The 14,016-nt window shown below is 45.3% G+C and overlaps 2 protein-coding genes across 4 annotated transcripts; both read right to left on the minus strand.

Annotated features, from left to right (window-relative positions):
- Positions 1 to 2,118: 2,118 nt before the first annotated feature.
- Positions 2,119 to 7,929, minus strand: LOC143323474 (DCN1-like protein 5). Of its 2 annotated transcripts, XM_076735332.1 has the most exons (10): positions 7,854 to 7,929; positions 6,224 to 6,276; positions 6,021 to 6,063; positions 5,779 to 5,878; positions 5,086 to 5,248; positions 4,585 to 4,676; positions 3,920 to 4,028; positions 3,626 to 3,730; positions 3,313 to 3,415; positions 2,119 to 2,600 (listed from the first exon to the last, which is right to left on the minus strand). In XM_076735332.1, exons 4-10 carry the CDS (start codon positions 5,844 to 5,846, stop codon positions 2,545 to 2,547), a joined length of 696 nt encoding a protein of 231 aa, XP_076591447.1. In that variant the 5' UTR covers positions 5,847 to 5,878; positions 6,021 to 6,063; positions 6,224 to 6,276; positions 7,854 to 7,929; the 3' UTR covers positions 2,119 to 2,544. The 2 variants fall into 2 exon arrangements, with proteins under 2 accessions (XP_076591447.1, XP_076591448.1); XM_076735333.1 differs by lacking the exon at positions 7,854 to 7,929 and having other exon boundaries at positions 6,217 to 6,235.
- Positions 7,930 to 8,883: 954 nt separating this feature from the next.
- Positions 8,884 to 14,016, minus strand: LOC143323326 (uncharacterized). Of its 2 annotated transcripts, none has more exons than XM_076735138.1 (8): positions 13,752 to 14,016; positions 12,707 to 12,805; positions 12,329 to 12,545; positions 12,074 to 12,144; positions 11,796 to 11,921; positions 11,287 to 11,572; positions 10,402 to 11,147; positions 8,884 to 10,073 (listed from the first exon to the last, which is right to left on the minus strand). In XM_076735138.1, the coding sequence occupies exons 1-8, from the start codon at positions 13,905 to 13,907 to the stop codon at positions 9,807 to 9,809; spliced, it is 1,968 nt and encodes a 655-aa protein (XP_076591253.1). In that variant the 5' UTR covers positions 13,908 to 14,016; the 3' UTR covers positions 8,884 to 9,806. The 2 variants fall into 2 exon arrangements, with proteins under 2 accessions (XP_076591253.1, XP_076591252.1); XM_076735137.1 differs by having other exon boundaries at positions 8,885 to 10,073; positions 12,707 to 12,808; positions 13,752 to 13,989.

Consider the following 14,016-nt stretch of genomic DNA (forward strand, 5'->3'; position numbering starts at 1 on the left):
TTACTGTTGCACCAACCTGCAGGGTCAAAGGTCAAGCTGAGGTAGAGCTGACTTTAAACTGTGGAGATGGACAGAGCACAGGTCAGTAAAGAGGATTAACACTAACAGAGAAGACAGGACAGTCCTGTCTCACCTGAGCAATTCAAATGACTTCATTCACCTGATAAACTGGTTGATACGTTCATTGTTGGTTTTGGTATTTTCGTGAAATTTGTTATGGTATGAAAAACATAGACTAACACCAACCACATCAGCATATACATGAAGCTCTGAGACTCCTCACCTGTGACTGCTCCTTCTCTCATGTGCAGGTGTGGTCCAGCACTGGCACAGCCCCTTTGGAGACATTCAGACCCCTGGTTTCCACAGTATACTGGACCCTGTATTTATGCACCATGACGGGAGCCTGGTGGTCCCCCACACCAGCACTCACCACAGCGGCCTGTACTACTGCCTCCTGCAGCACACAGAGGGAACTACACTGTGGCCGTACGAGCTCCATGTTGGCCAGAACACTCAGAAGAACCAAGAACACAGCAAATACGAGCAAGGCAGCAGCTGTGATGCATTCAGGGTCAGGAGGGATGTTGGGTCTGAGGTGGAGAGGCAGGCAGAGGTTTCACATGAGCACTTCGCTGGAGCTGTGGCAGCATCAGTGCTGCTGACGTTTGTGCTGGGCTTCAGCGCTGGAGCTCTGAGTAGGACACACGTTCTCAGGTGCGTTCAGGGTCCTGACATCCTGGTGTTTAGATTCCATAAATCTGACATTTCTGTTGAATTATTTTGCAGTCACTAAATGCTCAAAATGGGATGTTCTTAGAGATCAAAGTATTTAATCCTGACAGTGACATCACCATTTCTGCGTCAGAAATGATCTAAATTGTGGAGGCCATATCTTTAATGTAAGAACATAGTGTGTAAATCTACTGAATAACTCCCCGTACATCATTTCCTCTTAGGTGTTTAGGGGCAGTCACTAAGAGGTTACGATCACCACAGAAATGCAGCCAAACTGACAGGCGGCACCACGGCTCCGAGGTCACCGACACCACCGGGCCGCCCACCTACGACAGCCAGGCCTTTGAGATGGAACAGGTGCAGGACGACAACTCTGCAAACTGTGCAAGCATGGAAATGTCAAATTCATTGATAACCTCATCTCCCCCCGCCAAACCTCAGAGAAGCTTCCGGAACAAACGAGAGGAGGAGCAGGAAAACACCGTCTATCTGGAGGGATGTGACTACGTGAAAGAAGAGGAGAGAGGGATGGAGGAGGGGGTGGCAGGAAGAAGTCTGCAGGAGAGGAATAAAGGATGTGATCAGGAGACAGCGGAGGAGGAGGGAAGAGGCTTCTATCTGTTAGGAGAGGGAGGAGGCAGCCAAAGCGAAACTGATGAGGATGAGGGCAGTGCAGGAGAGGAGAAAGATGAAAGAGAGAGCACAGAGGACAACAAGGAACTGAGACAAGAGGAAGAGACAGAGGGGGCAGGTGAGCAGGAGAGCAGGAGAAAAGTAGAGGAGAGGAGAGGAAGAGAGGAGGAGAAAGAGGGAGCTGAGAGGAGGGAGGAGGAGGAGAAAAAAGAGGGAAATGATGGAGAAAGTCAGAGGGAGGAAGATGGAGGGACAGACATTTGTAGCAAAGATCAGACAGAGGAAGGAGGAGAACCGGCGTCCTCCCCTCCCCGCCCGGCTCCTCGCAGCCGTGTCATTCGCCTGTACCAGTACGACGATGACGGACAGCGATACTGCCACCTCCCTGACCCCGCCCTCGACGAGCCCCGCCCCGCCCCCAGGCTCAAACAACGCTCCGTCTCTTTGACGCGCCTCAACGCCATCATGGCTGCCGCCTCCGCAGGGCCGTTGGACACAAGAGAGGCGGGGAGGGAGGAGGGAGAGGAGCGGCCACACTTCCACATGGACATTTGAGAGACATTACAGAGGGTGGACAAAATAATGACAACACCATTAACCATTTACCATGTTGTTGATATAAATACACCATTTCTGTATGCAATGAAAGCAGTTACTCAGAAATCTACCGGATCATTGACACTCTCATATCTGTGTTTGGTGAATGAAAACCTCGAGTTTTACCAATTATTAAGAAGCAGCCTGTCATACTTCCATTTCCTCTTTATTACTGTGAAAACATCTACAAACAAAACACAAAATGGGAAAAATAATAACCAAGAAAGCATAATTCCACAGCTCCTCTCACTTCAGTTTTTGTATTCTTACTTTAAGACCTTTTCCTCCACATCCTCTTTTCTCCAAATTAACACTATAAAAAGTCTACTCGGTGAGAGGAAGGCCTCTGGACCACAGCTGGCTGACGATGCACAGAGACGATCTCTGATGGGATGTGGGTGCGCTCAGAGTCCACAGGGATGATTCTGTTGTCCGTGTTGGTGTGTGTGTGTGTGTGTGTGTGTTGTTGGAGTCAATCAAAGTGTTGGTTAGATCTGCAGTTTTTCCTTTTTCTGAAACGTGTTGGTGGTTTTTGTTTTATCTCCCTCTTTGTCCCTTTTGGCTTTGTGACGTTTGCTACGCTGCTGACCAACTTCTCTGCCATTCCACAAACTCGTCTAGCAGCACTGGCCCTGCAGACAAAACAACAAGGCCATAAATGATGTTAATGTAGCTCCTGCATTAAAAAATAACAATAATAAATGTCTTTGTAATGTATCTCACGCTGTGCTTGTGACACAAAACTGTGTCGTAATACAGTATAAACAGCTCCTCTCATTCAGGAAGCAAAACATCAAAATAAAATCACTTTTTCCCCCCAAGATGTAGCAGTCATCAGTATGTATGGAGAAAGTGCTTGCAAACATCAATCAGCACTGAAGTCCCTCTCCTGTAAAGTGTCGTGCAGTGCTCATCTTTGAGGGAACGGAGAGAACCAGAGTCTAAATGGAGGGAGCTATCATGTTAACCGTGTTGCATCACCCAGTGTCGTATAACCCCTGCTCTGCTGAACGAGAGGCAGCACCATGAGCTTTCCTCTCTGTGTCCACCAGTGGAAATAACCACAATAAACAGCAGCAGCTCAACAACTCAGCTTGAACTTCTGAACTTGAAGTAAAGGGTTAAGGTTTGATTGATAGTTCAGTGTCTGACTTCAGTGCAACACTCGAGGGGTGAACCATAACCGGATCGTTCTGTGCTTCAATCATATTCCCCACAGTGACCGTGTGGCCACTGTGTGTTTCAGAGGGGGGGTGACTGTGGTGACCAGGACGTACATCAGTTACAGCTACCGTAGGTCCAATGTAACCTCTTAACGCAGCTGTGAGCAGCTCGTATACTCACAAGCTCCGTCTTCATCGTAGTTGCTGAGGTCTGTGTTGATGGTCCTGCTGAACTCCAGAACATTATACCACTGGTCCTTATTCATCCCCTTGTACTTGGATTGCTGTGGGATTGATGAATGGGAAGCAGAGAGGGGAAAAAAGGGCAATTACACATTTGTTTTGTTGTTAGAGAAAAATCAGTTATTTTACCAACTTAAACTGCTGGTGTCACAAACATCTACAGTTTCATAAAATGACAAATCCTAAACTAATTATTTCAATGCGCTTTTCACAAGCCTCTCCATACAGACACGTGAGACCAAGGGATTTACCTCCAGGAACTGGCGGAAGACTGGAAAGAGAGGCCAAGTTCTCCCCAACAGCAAGGCCAGCATGGACTTCGCTGTGTCCATGTCCAAACTCTTCTGGCTCTTATCCTGATGACAAGACGAAGCACAAAGACAACGACAGTCAGTGGGAGGTGACAGAATGGTTGTGACCGTTCCAGTCTGGTTTTACCCACAGAGCTCTTTTAGATCTTTTAGAAGACATGTTTATGTTGAAGTAACATTTTTGGACAATTTTGACACACAAGCAAACAAACAAACAAGTACCAGCAAACTCACTCTGGAAAAGTCAAAGGCGTATCTGTAGATGTTTTTGAAGGCTACAGAGTCGTTGAGCTCACTGCGCAGGTAATCCAGTTTGCTCTGTAACCTCTCTGTGCAGTCACACCTGCAAGTACAGAAAACACTTACCATTATTGCCACTTACAACCAACCTAACTATAACCCAAGTTTTCACCCTAAAATGTAAAGATTTACATTACAGGCATTTTGTCGCCATAAGGAACAACATGTTTCCCCATGAGGCGCACACACACACACACACACACAGTTTTTCTTATAGGTCAACTGACAACAACAGACAGTGACATGGGAGGGTGTGGTTCTTATATTCATGGGGGCGATCAACTGAATGTGTGTGATGAGAGAAAGACGAGGTCTCATTCATTAATCCCATCTGAAGCAGCAGAAAACTGGCAGTTAATTTCAGTTTTTATTACTGAAATTAACAGTTATTCACTGACAGTTTCGTTGGGGTGTGTGTTTGTGTTTGTGTGTGCATGGTGTGCGGTGGTTTTGCAGGTCTGTGGGTGTGTTCTTCTTTCGATTGTACTACTGTTTCATGTTTTTATCTTTTGTCAAGCACCTTATGTTGCATTTTTATGTATGAAAGGTGCTATACAAAGAAAGTTTGATTGATTGATTAAAATGAAAAGTCGTCTTACTGCAATAGCGTCATTCCTCTGAGCCACTCGTCTTTCGTGAAGAATCCCATGTTTGCTGCTTCTAGATGCCAGGCTAAAACTAACATAATGATCTGAAAACAGAGAGAGAGGCATTAGGTTTGATCTTTGCTGACATTTAAAATCAACACTGGTGCATGTGAACAGGGTCTTCATTCCCTCTGTCATCACACTGTGCACAATCTTTCCAAGGCAAACACACAAGCTCCAAAACACAAACATGGCAACAAACCAACATGTTCAGACGTCTACTTCCCGAGGAAAAAGAAGTTTTAAATATTAGAAATAGTCTGAATAAAAGTATCTTCATTTTTCTCCCTCAGGAAGCATCATTCAGCATCAGTAAGTTATGAAGAGAAGCTATTTTGAAGAAAACTGTTATCTTTGTCATGGATTTTGTTCAGTTCAGTGAAGAACACATGCTGTTCTTAGATGGTGACAGGTGACACACTGAGGGTGAATCTAAGAGCCAGACGGACTCACATTCTCCGGTTCCACACCAATGTCTTCACAGAACTTCTCCATGGCCTCTGGATCGACCACTTTGTTGTTGCCGGCGAACTTGTGGAACCAAGCCAGGCACTTCTTGTTGGAGAAGAGCTTCTCAGCACCGCGGATGGCTCCACGGATCTGAGGCCGAGTGAAACTACAACACGGAGCAAAGGTTCAAAATTACTTAACAGTTTTCACGAAATCAACTCATCTCATATTGGTAAGAAAAAGCCGGTCATTAACTTTGGTGATGTGGGTTTAACACATATGGTCGCTCGAAATATTTAATATGTCTCACATGAAAAAGAGTCACTGATCAAAAAAAATTACAAAAAAACACTGATAGATATCATTTGAAGACTGGGTGTACCTAATAAACTGGCAAGTTAGACACCACTATGCTACAGTCCTCCAGTGTTCTGAAGCAGCACTGATTAAGAGGAAGAGTGTGTGCTGAGTGCCATATTCCTCTCTCTCTCTCTCTCTCACTCACACACTCACGCACACACACACACGCGCACACACACACACACACACACACACACACACACACACACAAACCTAAGACATGAACTCAGCAACACACTGCAAAAAGAATCTGATGGGGATGAACGATACAAAAACAGACAGATGAGCAGCGAGGACAGTTACAGTGTGAGTGAATGTGTGTGTTTGTTTGTTCACCTTGAAATTTTACACTTGTGCTCATTATCATCTGCTTCAGGGAGCTTCCTCTTCTTCTTCACAGGCATCACTGAACCTTTAATGGGCTTCACTAGCTGGGCTGCATATAAGAGTAGATTTTTGATTTTAGTAATGAGATATCACATCCACCCCTCATCCACCTACACACACCTCTGGATGACAATACAAGCCAATAATCAATCATTTATTTCAGGATGAAATGCGCACGATGCAGCTCATACCTGTGTACTTCTGGCTGCCTTGTCCATTCAAATCTAAGTGATTCTAGAATAAAGGAAATGAAAACCTCAGGTGAAAAGGTCCCTGCACATACTCAGAAGTTCAGATTGTGACGTTGTACTGCCAAGTTTAGCTGTAGTAGTGTGTAAATGTTGGCCTGCACTAGCTTTATCCAAACATTTAAAAATGAACACAAACTTCTTACAAGCTTGTCCAGCGTTTCTGATACTGTACTGACGTCTGCCCGACTGTCTGTTCCTACAAGCAGATACACAATAAACACAAGCAAAGTATCATCAGTACTCAGAGAATGCAAGGTTCAACAACATTAACCATATGACCACCAAGTTTTATCAAGTAAGTGTCATTATCTGTCAAGATAAACCTGTAAACACTGTAAATGTTGAAGAAAACTGTTCAGCACTGCTATAAGTAAATGGTCACGGCTCAAAACTGGAAGAACAGTTTCTCGTTGGACGTGGCTTTGTGCACAGGGATGCCGTAAACAGGAAATGGCCTTTCCAAAGCTGTTGCCAAGTGTGAGCACACCATTCCCTGAAATATCATTGTATGCTTAAGTATTAACATTTCACTTTGTTGGAGCGTCTCTAGACCAAATGTGGACATTGAAAGTGAATCTTGGACATTAGTATATAGAGTATTAATATATAGGGACAATGTGTCAGCAGCTGTCTCGAATCCCTAAATGTTGGTGTACTAATACTATACTTATAGAACAGTATTTATTTTATTCTTTACAGGAACCCCATTAGCTTCCACAGAGTGGCTGCGAGTCTTTCTGGGGTCCTTACTGACACATCATCCAGAACAAAAATACAAATACAAAAACATATGTAATAATTCAACACATAAGAAAACAAGCAAGAGACACTAAAACACAGCACCAAAAAACAAACTGAAAGAGTTGTAACACAAGTAGCACCAACGATATAATAAGTGGCTTCTTACAATTTATTGGCAATTGATTAGCGATAGTAATAACATCTCATACTGCGTCACCACACTGATTTTTTCCTGTGAGGTTAACGTTAACGTGACGTTAAGAAACGATTCAGTTTTATTCAAATAACGATGAATCGCAACAGAAACTGTCTCAGTCCACTTTCCATTTAGAACAAGTCAGGACCATGATCTTCATCTACAGGGAGGCAGCATGACAAAGCACTTTGCATTACTGAGAGTAAAACAGGGTTTTTTTTATCACGTCAAAGCTGATAATATTCTTAATTCTCGTTAGGACGAGATTTTTAACGAAAATGACTAAACACGACAACTGGGTGTCTGCTGTGTTTGTTAAAATACAAGCAAAACTACAGGCTGTAGTAGAGAAAATGACTTATTTAAATGTCTGTTTTTAGTCCATTCTTCTAACATAATTCATCATAAGTTTGAGGGTTTTTTGGCGACTATTCTAACCGAGTTTACCGTTAAATAGGACGACTGTAAAGACCCTTCCGTTCATGCTAGCTGAACACGGCTAACGAGGTTACGATGACTAATGTTACAAATCCTGACTAGATCTGGCACCTGGTTATCGATTAAACGTCACAGAAACTTAAATTACAACATAAAACAGACATTTTTAGTTTTACATTATTTAGGGCTCAGTATTTGCTGTTAGAAGACTTCTTTTTGTTTGCTAGCTAGCGGAGCACCGTGGGTGTCAGGACAGCACAAGCAACGTTAGCTAGTTTGTCAACACCGACTTCACAGGCTTATCAAATCCACTGAACTCAATTAAAACGAAGTTAACTGAGTTATTTGTTTAGTAATGAACACAAGATAAAACCCTTAAAATACTTTGAAACACTTACTTGTCACACTAGTTTGGTGGTGGTAGTAGTAGTAATAGTAGCTGGCTGACAAATCAAATCCACTTCTTCACTTCACCGGGAGTTTGGCTGTCGCCGGCGTTTCCGGGGACTGGACGATACCATAACTTTATGGGGGTGTGATTCACAATAAACGTTTCCATGTTGCTGAAAACGTTTGCATACACAAATTTCCATCTTGAGAAAGATCTAAAACATTTTTGATAATCTTATTACATCATATATATTTATTATTTAACCAACAGTGTACACAAGAGGAAATGGCGTAATGTCCCATCCACCCTACCGGACAGAAAAAGGTGAAACGTGCATCTTCTTAAAGGAACAGTCCTTTATTTTTGGCACCCCCCTCGAGCGCGCACACGTTCTTCGGAAGATCGCTGAACCAAAGAAGGAGGGAAAGACAGATGGATAGATGTAAAGAACATTGTATTTGCGCCCGTGCCAGCTTTGCTGTCCTGTTCTTGTGTTTGCCTAAGGGTTTTTTTCCCCCACGAGGCTGCCATACACAGTCACAGCTGATTTCTGCGTCATTCAGTCACAATTTTCAGAATGAATCACTGAAAGATGACACTATACCAGCTGGCACTGTCACCTGTGTATTACTGATGTTGTTCCAAATGTCAAACAAGCAGCCAGCAGTGGAGAAATTTAGGAAGAGTTGACTGAAAGAGCAGATGTCTTCTCACTAAACAAACTGGATGTGGTGCCAAAGAAGTGAAGCATAGTGTTCACCTGTCAGACCTGTGACCAATCCTGCAGATACCGATGAGGAGCAGCTTCACATCTAGCTGTTAGTTAACTGGACACTCAAATAAAAACATGATCCTATCTCTTTTCACTCAGTTAGCAACATAAGGGAACCTATCTTTAAAAACCACTGATGTTAATTTTCTCCAAATAGGTATGAAATGATTTATAAGCCTACATGTGTTTTGAAGGAGTAACCTGCCCGATAATGTAGGTTAATTAGTAAATGTAATGCGATTCATTCTCAGAGTCAGACAAAGGGTAGGATTAGGCATCTCAACAGCATTTATTTGGCAGAAACCCAAAGTAAATTATATTAGTACAACAGTCAGTGTACCATTGGGCATGTTCATCAAGTACATTTACACACGTAGTAACACACACACACATACTGACGCAGCACACAGCAGAGGAGAGTTTCATGTACCATAAAACCAGCTGAGCTTGTGCTGCAGGATGAAGTGTGGAGAAAAGGTCAGCTCTGGCTGTGTGAGATGACATAAAGCAACGTCTCCCACATCCAAACTGCTACTGTGGTTACTGAAATGGCTTCAAATGAGGCTTAATGTTCAGTTTATTGACTGTCCTTTGTGTTAAATATGCCTCCACTGCTCCAGCATGTGGATCTACAGTCGATGCTACCAGCCACATTGGCAGTGGAATGCGCTAACGCCAACAGGCTAACCAGCAAAACAAACAGAAAAACAACCTAAAAATGTCAAAAACTTCAAAGTTCTACGTTTGAAGTTGCATCAATCCATCCTTGAACTTCAGTTTTGAGGCGAATGCTGCTTCGTATGGGTCCATAAAACAGTCTGAAGTAAAATATCAGCACACATTTATAGCATTTCCAGTTGTGGGGATATTATTTAAATAAAAAATGAGGTTAATCCACTCGGTCTTCACTTTTTCAGATGATGGCAGTAGATGAAGACTTTCAGCTGCCACGCTTTGCTCATCAGTGGATGGAGCTCCTCGACCTGCATGTTAACGCAGCCACACTGAAGCGCATTAATTTCATTATGCTGAGTCACTTTCATTATGCTGAGTCACTTTCATTATGCTGAGTCACTTTCATTATGCCACTTTGCCTGCAAACTCTGTCTTATCATCCGTCCACTCATCTCATTCCTCTGCAGGTAAAGGGAAGCTCCCTCCGTCCAGGTGTCTCATCACAGTTTAGCTTCAGATGTAGAAACACTTGTGGTCCTTCAGGTTCCTCAGGTAAGAGAAGCTCTTCCCACACTTGTCGCACATGAACTGTTTCTCCCCGGTGTGGATCTGCTGGTGGGCTTTCAGGCTGTTTCCCTGGTTGAAGCTGCGTCCGCACGTGTCGCAGCTGAACGGCTTCTCCCCGGTGTGGATGCGCTGGTGTCTGTTCAGGTTGCCCGTGTTGCTGAAACATTTCCCACACGTGTCGCAGCTGAACGGTTTCTCTCCTGTGTGGACCACCTTCGAAGAGGACGGTTAAAAGAGAAGCTGTGGGTCAAACCATTTTCATACGGAGGACATGCAGTTTTAAAGTCTTTCATAAAGATTTACACCACAGTGCGACGTGTTTTCAGAGCAGTACTGTGACAAGCATATAGGTTTAACTTGATTTAACATGAAGGCTGATGGTAAATAACATCTTGGAAAGTAAATGGTCGATTATTTTTGAGGTTTCTGATCAAATTGCTTATTTGTAAATGCTAATATTCTGTCATCTTAACATGAGGTCAGTGAGCTTTTGCTGAGCCTGTCCACTACAAAAACCTTAATGAGTGCAAACCTCCTGTACCTGATGTGATTTCAGGCTGCTGTGCTGCGTGAACAGGCGACCGCAGATGTCGCAGGAGAAGGGCCTCTCCCCGCTGTGCGTCTTCAGGTGAATCTTCAGGTAACTGGACGACTTGAAGCTCTTCCCGCAGAGCCCACAGCTGTGAGGCCGGTCCACTGTGTGGTGCTGCTGGTGCGAGCGTAGGTCGGTGATGGAGCTGAGCCGCCGGCCGCAGAGCACGCACGTGCACGGGATAGTCGCCGCGTGCGTCTGGAGGTGTTTGCGAAGCGAGTCCACGCAGGCCACCGTAGTGCCGCACGCCACGCATGCCAGCGAGTTCTCGCCCGAGTGGGAGGTCTTCTGGTGCATCTTCAAGGCGCTCTTCTGGGTGAAACACTTGCCGCAGGTCTCGCAGCTGAAGGGACGCTCCCCGGTGTGGATCCGCTGATGGCCCTTCAGAGTGTCCGCCTGGTTGAAGCTCTTGCCACAAGTCTCGCACCTGAAGGGCTTTTCCCCTGTGTGGATGCGCAGGTGGCGCTGCAGGTTACCTTGTATTGTGAAGCTTTTGTTACAGTACTGACAATTATAGGCCCGCTCCCCCGTGTGGACCATCTGATGCATCTTCAGGCCGTGAGCTCGGTAGAAGCTCTTTCCACACTGCTCGCAGCGGAACGGCCGGACCTCCGCGTGGAGACGCTGGTGGTTCCTCAGCAGCTGCTTCAGGGTGAAACCCTTCCCACAGACGTCACAGGTGTGTGGTCTCTCACCTGTATGTGGCAGCAGTGAGTACAGTAAGATTGACAGAATGTGACAAACTCCTGGCAAACACTGTCAGCTTCTCGTGGAGTCCTCCTGTACTGCATTATGACAGATTATGTGAGAAATCTGACAGGAAGCTGAACACACCTGTGTGAAGCAGCATGTGCGCGTTGAGGCTGCGCTGGAAAGAAAAGCCTCGGCCACACTGGGAGCAGTGGAAGGGCTTCTCCGCGTTGGCCCCGTGGACGGCCTGGTGGGCTTTGAGCTGCAGCAGCTTGGTGAAGGTTTTCCTGCAGTGTTTGCAGCTCAGAGGCTGCTGGTTCTGACTCGGACTCTCCTTCTTCGCTCGGCCTCGATGGGACTTGGGCTTTACGACACGTTTAGGTCTGCTGGTGTATCCTGGGTCACCGTCATCTGGATCCTCTGGCTCCAACTGACAGAAACATTTTACAAAATGATTGTTAATTTCCTTTAACCCACTTTTCCTCTTCTTGCTTTTGGCCAATGGCTCATGGTTCATCACACACTCAACACAACCTGACCTTCGCCTCCACTCTCATTAACACATGGGGCAGTTTAAGACACCATTCTTCATTCTGAAAAGTCAGACTATACGACAAATAACACAGAATAAAGGAGCTGTTTGTGAAGTCGACCTGGTAGTCTGGGTCGTCGCCTTCGTCCTGGCCGGGGTCGTCTCTGTACTGTCCAGAGTCAGAGGACACCTGGTCAGTGAACGCCTCCAATCCTTCCTCCTTTATTATCACAGGCTGGACGCTGTCCTGAGAGGACGACAGAATATGGACAGAAGTCAACTGTGGAGACAGTTTGGGGAGGACGCTGTTCTGTATCTTAATGCGAGGAAGAGAACAGGAAGTGGGGAACAGAGACGAAGGAGTTTGGATTATTTGCGCAAGACAAGACAGGATTTTACCTCGTAAGTTCTGCCTTTCCAGAGGTGAATTATAGGCGACCTCTTCACTCCACCATCACCACCAGCCACGACTGGAAAAAGGCAAAAAGCTGTTTCTCAGCATTTCTGTGGCAACTTAAGTCTCAGTGCAAAGACAAAGACGAAGACAAAGACGAAGACTGACTGCTGTCGATGTCAGATGAGCGTGTGGTAACAACGAAAAATGATCTACGTGAGTGTGTTATGATCTTGTGGATGACAGGACGGACTCGTCACCTCTGCAGCTCTTCCTCCCTGAGCGCTGGCTCTGGACAGTCTCTCCTTCTGCTCCGTTGGTCGGAGCCCTCCTGCCCTCCTCCGCTCTGCCGCCTCCGTCCGTCAGCTCCTCCGCATCCTTCTGGCCCCTGCTGCCCTCCAGCACCAGCTTCAGCTCCATCTCTGCCACCTCCAGTCTCCTCCTCAGGTCCTCGGTCTCTGTGACCCCCCGAGTCACCTGCAAAGACAAACCAGAGCCCTTTAAACAGAAGCCACGACTGATGGAGAACTGGATGATTTCGTACTTCTGGTTGATATGATCATATAAACTGTGACTGTGAAAAGTCAGCTGTTTCATCACAACGACACGAGTCTACGAGCCGCAGTGAAGTGACGTACTTCAGACCGCAGCAGAGACGAACATTCGTGGAAAAGCTGGCAGATCTTCTCCACAGCTTCTTGAGCCAGAGACGCCATGAAGACGCTGAACTGGACCACCTGCTGGGAGGAGATCGGGATGTTTGGAGAAGATGAACACATGACTGATATGATGCACGAGTGTAAACAGTCTTCGTCATTTTTAATGACGAACTGTTTAATCTGTATTTCTCAGAAACAGACCATTCGATGAAAAACAGGAAGTTAGATGATGAATAGGAGTCCAAACAGTCGACAAATAATACATTTATAACTACTATTTGGATTAATAATGAGCCTTAATGAAGTCACTTCTCGGATGAAATGAACACTTGTTTTATAATAATGTAAAGTGAATATCTTTGGACTCTGACAACTTACTCTGAGTTTTTTAAACATATAACAGTTGAATAATTAATGAGAAACAACTCACGTCACAAAGCGACGGCTGCTCAATCACACTTGCATTATAAATTATTTTTGTTAAAGTTTTTTTCTTTATTAAGAATCTGACTCTGCAAAGTAACTTGTAACGACAGTATCAAATGAAAGCACTGTAACGGAAAGTGTACACATGAAGTACATTTAGCGGGCAGAAGGTTAAAGTAGCATGAAGTGGAAAGACTCAAGTACAGATTTCACATCCCAGCCCCGCGTGTGATCGGGAATATTGATCAGCAGGTAACGTGACACCTGTGGCTGAAGCGTCTGTAGACATAGAGCAGATAGATAAGCCTGGAGCTGCTGTCCTGCTCCACGTGGCCATCAGGTGGACTCTTCTGGTTTGTCCTGCCGCTGTGATCAACCAGATAAACTTCATTCAGCCTGACTCTGTCCTCCAGCCGCACAGCAGCCCTGAAGTCACCGTTTACTGGAGTTTAGGCGCTGAAAGCTAACCAGAGCAACAAGCTAGCTCTTCTATTTCTATGATCAGCTGGTTGTTTGGACGCCAGACGAGGAGGCAGGCGAGGAGGACGTAACGTTAAGGGACACACGAACAGAGAGCAGCAGCGTCACGTTCACGTACCGTCTCAGCCGAGGACCCGACACTGTTTTCAGTCCTACATGAAGACAAATCTGGACGTGTTGGATCGGAGCCGCCGATAACTTTGGTCATTTCTGCGACAGTCGCGCTGACCATTATCTCCAAAACAGCGCCGACCTGCGCCTCCAAATCCGACATTCTGACCGATGAACGTGTCAGCAGGAATTGTTGTTTCACCTCACTAATTTTACAACGAAACAAGAAGCTTTTGGTGCTACAATATTGTCTTTGTGGTGAACAAAACTCG

This window comes from Chaetodon auriga, chromosome 7 (assembly GCF_051107435.1).
Source record: "Chaetodon auriga isolate fChaAug3 chromosome 7, fChaAug3.hap1, whole genome shotgun sequence".
NCBI lineage: Eukaryota > Metazoa > Chordata > Actinopteri > Chaetodontiformes > Chaetodontidae > Chaetodon > Chaetodon auriga.

Coding starts and splice junctions, on each gene's coding strand:
- LOC143323474 (XM_076735332.1), bottom strand. CDS start 5,846: ATGCCTGTGAAGAAGAAGAGGAAGCTCCCTGAAGCAGATGATAATGAG. Junction 5,249..5,778: donor CACAAGTGTAAAATTTCAAG/GTGAACAAACAA, acceptor TCCGTGTTGTAG/TTTCACTCGGCCTCAGATCC. Junction 3,416..3,625: donor TCTTCCGCCAGTTCCTGGAG/GTAAATCCCTTG, acceptor TCAATCCCACAG/CAATCCAAGTACAAGGGGAT.
- LOC143323326 (XM_076735137.1), bottom strand. CDS start 13,907: ATGTCGGATTTGGAGGCGCAGGTCGGCGCTGTTTTGGAGATAATGGTC. Junction 11,573..11,795: donor GCGACGACCCAGACTACCAG/GTCGACTTCACA, acceptor TGTTTCTGTCAG/TTGGAGCCAGAGGATCCAGA. Junction 11,148..11,286: donor GCACATGCTGCTTCACACAG/GTGTGTTCAGCT, acceptor TGCCACATACAG/GTGAGAGACCACACACCTGT.